Raw genomic sequence first — 5,000 nt, forward strand, 5'->3', positions numbered from 1 at the left:
TTATGACTCAACACACACACACACACACACACACACACACACACACACACACATACACACAGAGGCACACACAGAGGCACACACACACACACACACACACACACACACACACACAGGCGCACACACACACACACCACACACACTCACACTCACACACACACACACACACACAGAGGCGCACACACAGGCGCACACACACTCTCTCTCTCTCTCACACACACACACACACACACGCAAAAGCACACTAATAAAACCTCCACCGAGGAGTTGAAAACTACGTCTAGCGTACGCGTAAGTGTGCGAGTGTGACGGGTATGTCAATATTCAGACGTGAGGGCTGGAGACCACAACACACACACAACACACACATACACACACACACACACACACACACACATTAGCGGCACGAGAGGACAGCAACACAACGCATTTCCACAATCAGAGAGAGAAGCATACACACACGCACACACACACACACAAATGTGATTTCCACAACTCCAGCTCTCCAAAAGTTGCCCTGTGGGGGAAAAAAAAAAAAGACGTGACGTAAATGTTTAATTAAAAGTAAATCTTGGAGCTCAGAGCCAACCCGGCGTTCCTCCTTCCCTGAATCCACGTGGCTATGCAAATACATTGGCACTGTGAAAACAACCTGAGGAACACACCGTCCATTAAAGAGGAGACTGCACGCTAACGGCTAATGTAGGGGGCTGGATGCAGGCAGGGGAGTGATGAGTGTTATATATGAACCATATATATATGTGTGTGTGTGTGTGTGTGTGTGTGTGTGTGTGTGTGTGTGTGTGTGGTGTGTGTGTGTGTGTGTGTGTGTGTGTGTGTGTGTGTGTGTGTGTGTGTGTCTGTGTGTGTGTGTTTGTGTCTGTGTCTGGTGTGTGTGTGTGTGTGTGTGTGTGTGTGTGTGTGTGTGTGTGAGTATGTGTGTCTGTGTCTGTGTGTGTGTGTGTGTGTGTGTGTGTGTGTGTGTGTGTGTGTGTGTGTGTGTGTGTGTGTGAAAGTGAGTATAATATGCACATTAATATTAAATGTAAATTACTGTAGTAAAATAAATACTGTAAAATTGTTTGTCTCCTCTGCCCTCTAGCTTAAACGTTATTTCTACCGCTGTAGCTTGGTTGCTCTGTAGCTTTAACGCTAAAATGCTTAAATGTTAGTAACTTAAAAGTCGCTTTGGACTAATACGTTTGCCAAATGAATAAATGTATGCCTGTGAGAAACATATTAAACGAATTACCCTCTTGGGGCAAACAGAGGACGGTGCGCTCGACAGTTTGGAGTTCTGAAGTCACTCAAACCGCGCCAGCCACCCCCATCACCCGATCAGGCCTGAGGCGAAAAGCTGTCTCTGTGTGTATGTGTGTGTGTGTGTGTGTGTGTATGTGTGTGTGTGTGTGTGTGTGTGTGTTTTTGTCAGGGAAAAAAAAGAGAGAAAACTCCTCTGCTCAGTCAGACGTTTTTTAATTGGCCTGCTCGTCTGCCAGCCGACCACCACTCACTCCAGAACAAATATCTGTCAGGAACGAACCTCCGCTGTCCGTTTGTTTGTTTAAACAGTTGTTGAACGACTGCGTGGATGTGAGAAGCTGTCACATTACTGCACCGCGTCTATGGCTCACGAACTTCGGAGATATTTCCCCCTCTAAATGGTAAATAGCTAGCAGAGTATGCCGTTTGTACTAACTGTTCCGCAACGGCGGTTTTCTGTTTTTTGGAACAGGCGATTGTCTGGACAACGGCGTGGCGTCCCCCAGCACCGGGGACGACGACGACCTCGACCGGGACAGGAGGAATAACAAGAAACGAGGGATCTTCCCCAAGGTGGCCACCAACATCATGAGAGCCTGGCTGTTCCAGCACCTGACGGTGAGTTCAGACAGTCTCGTTGTAGCATCGCCATGGCTGGCAGCTGTTCCTAAGTAGCCTAACACCTAACCACAAAATATCTCTTTCAGTTATTGACCTAATATACAGTATTATACAGTATGTGTGTGGTCATCTCTCTTGCACTCTCTTGCACTCTTGCCAACTACAGTATTTACGACAACAACCAGCATACTTTCACATCGGGAAGAAACAGCCAATAAATCCATGCAACATATCACATAGCAATAGAAAGTAGACTAAGTTCAGTTCCATCAACAAGGATATTTCTGTATGTTAAAGGTAACATGAGCAAAAAAAAGAAAAATCTCTAGAGGAGGGAGGTGGATTAACTCTCGATCTGCATATATAGTATGATATAAATGGATGGAAATATATTTGAATATTATATATTATTCACATATATTCAAATTCACATATTTGTGTAAACGTTGCTCTGACGACCTTAAGTTTTGATCCTCAGCTGATCGGATCTCTTCCCATGCTCAGGAGAATGTCCATTTTTAATTTGCATAATACTGTTGATAGAAACACACACTGATATGTTTTGCTCTTTAGTCAAATTTTCATGAATTAGCATAAAATATGTGAATGAGCTGAGTAAAGGCCTATACAGTTATATATTAGAAAAGGCCTATACAGTATATATTAGTAAAGGCCTATGAAGTTATATGTTAGTAAAGGCCTATACAGTTATATATTAGTAAATGCCTATACAGTTATATATTACAAAAGGCCTATACAGTAGTAAAGGCCTATGCAGTTATATGTTAGTAAAGGCCTATACAGTTAAATACTGTATTAGTAAAGGCCTATACAGTTATATATTAGTAAAGGCCTATTATATGTTAGTAAAGGCCTATACAGTTATATATGTTAGTAAAGGCCTATACTTAAGCAATAAGCCCCGAGAGGCCGTGGGTTATACTGTATAATTACTGTAATCGAACAGCTAAGGGGCGTTGTTAGGCACGACGCGAAGCGGAGCTTAGCTGTTCGATTATACTAAGATTTCATGCCTGTATAGTATATTGGTAAAGGCCTACAGGTATACAGTTATTGGTAAAGGCCTGTATAGTTATATAGTAAAGGCCTATATAATTCGATAGATAGATAGATAGATAGATAGATAGATACTTTATTGATCCCCAAGGAGAAATTCAAGATTATGTTGTTATATAAGTTCTATATTGGTAGAGACGCCTACACAGTTATTTAGATAAAGGCCCTTTTCTTGTATTTTTCCTCCTGTTTCTAGTGTAACAAAGCAGTCCATTAGAGTTCCTCTCGCACACAGAGCATTCCTTCAGATGAAAGCACTGCTAATGACTGTGGAAGCACAGCGGTTCAGCGTTGGTCTTCACAATGTCACAAAAATCCATTAAGATACATTCCGGAATCACACTGGTTATTCTAAGCTTTAATGGGCGTTTTCTAGCAATTTAGCGTGATTGGCCAAAGGCGTCTGGTTTGTGTCATACATGCAAATGACTTACGCTTCTGGGTTCCATTGTGATGTCTGGTAGACACGATGCTGTGCGTCATTCTGATTGGCTTCTGCGGGCAGTGGAGGAGGGAGATGGATTGTAGGCACAATCTGATTGGCTGTCGGACTGAGTTGTGGGATGTGTGTGTCTGCTCTGATTGGACCAGTGTATTCAGTGTGGCTGCCAGGCATTGAGAAGTACCATTTGAAAAGCTGATGACTTGTTTGCGGTAAACAAATGACACTCTTGCTGATGATGACAGATCACCCATTAGAAAGCGCCGCCCCCCTCTACCACAGCCAGCCAATCACGATGATGTGGGACTCTAGCTTGTCTGCTACAAAAGTTTCCAGACCTGGAGTTTTATCTAGTGTACTGTATGTGTGTGTGTGTGTATGGGAAGGTGTGTGTGTGTGTGTGTGTGTGTGTGTGTAGGAAGGTGTGTGTGTGTGTGTTGTGCGTGTGGGACAGTGTGTGTGTGTTTGTGTGTGGCGGGGGGGGAGGTGAGCGTGTGTGTGTGTTTGTGTGTGTGTGTGTGCATGTTGTGCCTGTGGGACAGTGTGTGTGTGTGTGGGAATGTAAAGTAACTTTTGTTGTTGTTTTCATTGAGCGGGTGAGGGCGTGTTGCCGTTTTTCACACTTTTATTTTTCATATTTTTCATACTTTTTATATTTTTTTGCGTGTTGCCAGTCTGCCCCTGTGCTCTTTTCCTGAAATGAAAAACTGGCACGCTCTGCACCAAAGACCTGGCCTGGCACAGTCTGCCCCCGGTAAAGTCTATAAGGGTGGCGCGGTGCCCGCCCACGCCCACGCCCTGGGGGCAGTCTGATCACACGGAGCCCCGGGGTCCCCAGACGGGCAGCCTGCGCCAAGCGCTGAGCTGGACCTGGGCACGGACCTGGAGTTTTATCTAGTGTGTGTGTGTGTGTGTGTGTGTGTGTGTGTGTGTGTGGGAAGGTGTATGCAAGTGGGTGTGGGTGTGGGTGTGGGAAGGTGTGTGCGTGTGGGACAGTGTGTGTGGGACGGTGTGTATCGGTGTGTGTGTGTGTGTGTGTGTGTGTGTGTGTGTGTGTGTGTGTGTGTGTGTGTGTGTGTGTTTATTACTGGCAGAGTTTGCCCCTCATCATTTGGAGCAAGGTTTAGTGAGTGAGTGAATATGTGTGTGTGTGTGTGCGCATGTATGACTACATTACAGTAATATGTGTGTGTGTGTGTGTGTGTGTGTATGTGTGTGTGTATGTATGTGTGCGTGTATTATTACATCACATGTGTGTGTGTATGTGTGTGTGTGTGTGTGTGTGTGTGTGTGTGTGTGTGTGTGAGAGAGAGAGAGAGAGAGAGAGAGAGCAACACGTTCTCAGCCAGGTCTAAAGGCCACCAATCTAGAAAGCAGCAGCTTGCTGCAACACATGTCTTAAAAAAAACTGGGGCTTCACACCAACCTCACAACAACTCGCAACAACACCAATGTTTCCATAACAACACATTCGTTACACCACTCTTTGTAGCAGCAAAGTTAACCGACCGGCTGATAAGCCAACAGTTAGCTAAATTTGTGTTTGGTTTTGTAACTTTTTTGCTAACATACCCTGATTGAGTGACAACACATCACA

At 44.6% G+C, this 5,000-nt stretch overlaps 1 protein-coding gene across 1 annotated transcript in view; it reads left to right on the forward strand.

Moving 5' to 3' along the window:
* meis1a (Meis homeobox 1 a) overlaps positions 1-5,000 on the forward strand; it is a 46,298-nt gene that overhangs the window by 12,570 nt on the left and 28,728 nt on the right. Inside the window, exon 8 of the mRNA XM_062528350.1 lies at positions 1,736-1,881. Coding sequence (XP_062384334.1) covers positions 1,736-1,881 — 146 coding nt within the window. The remainder of the gene's footprint in view (positions 1-1,735; positions 1,882-5,000) is intronic.

This window comes from Sardina pilchardus, chromosome 1, assembly GCF_963854185.1.
Source record: "Sardina pilchardus chromosome 1, fSarPil1.1, whole genome shotgun sequence".
Lineage (NCBI taxonomy): Eukaryota > Metazoa > Chordata > Actinopteri > Clupeiformes > Clupeidae > Sardina > Sardina pilchardus.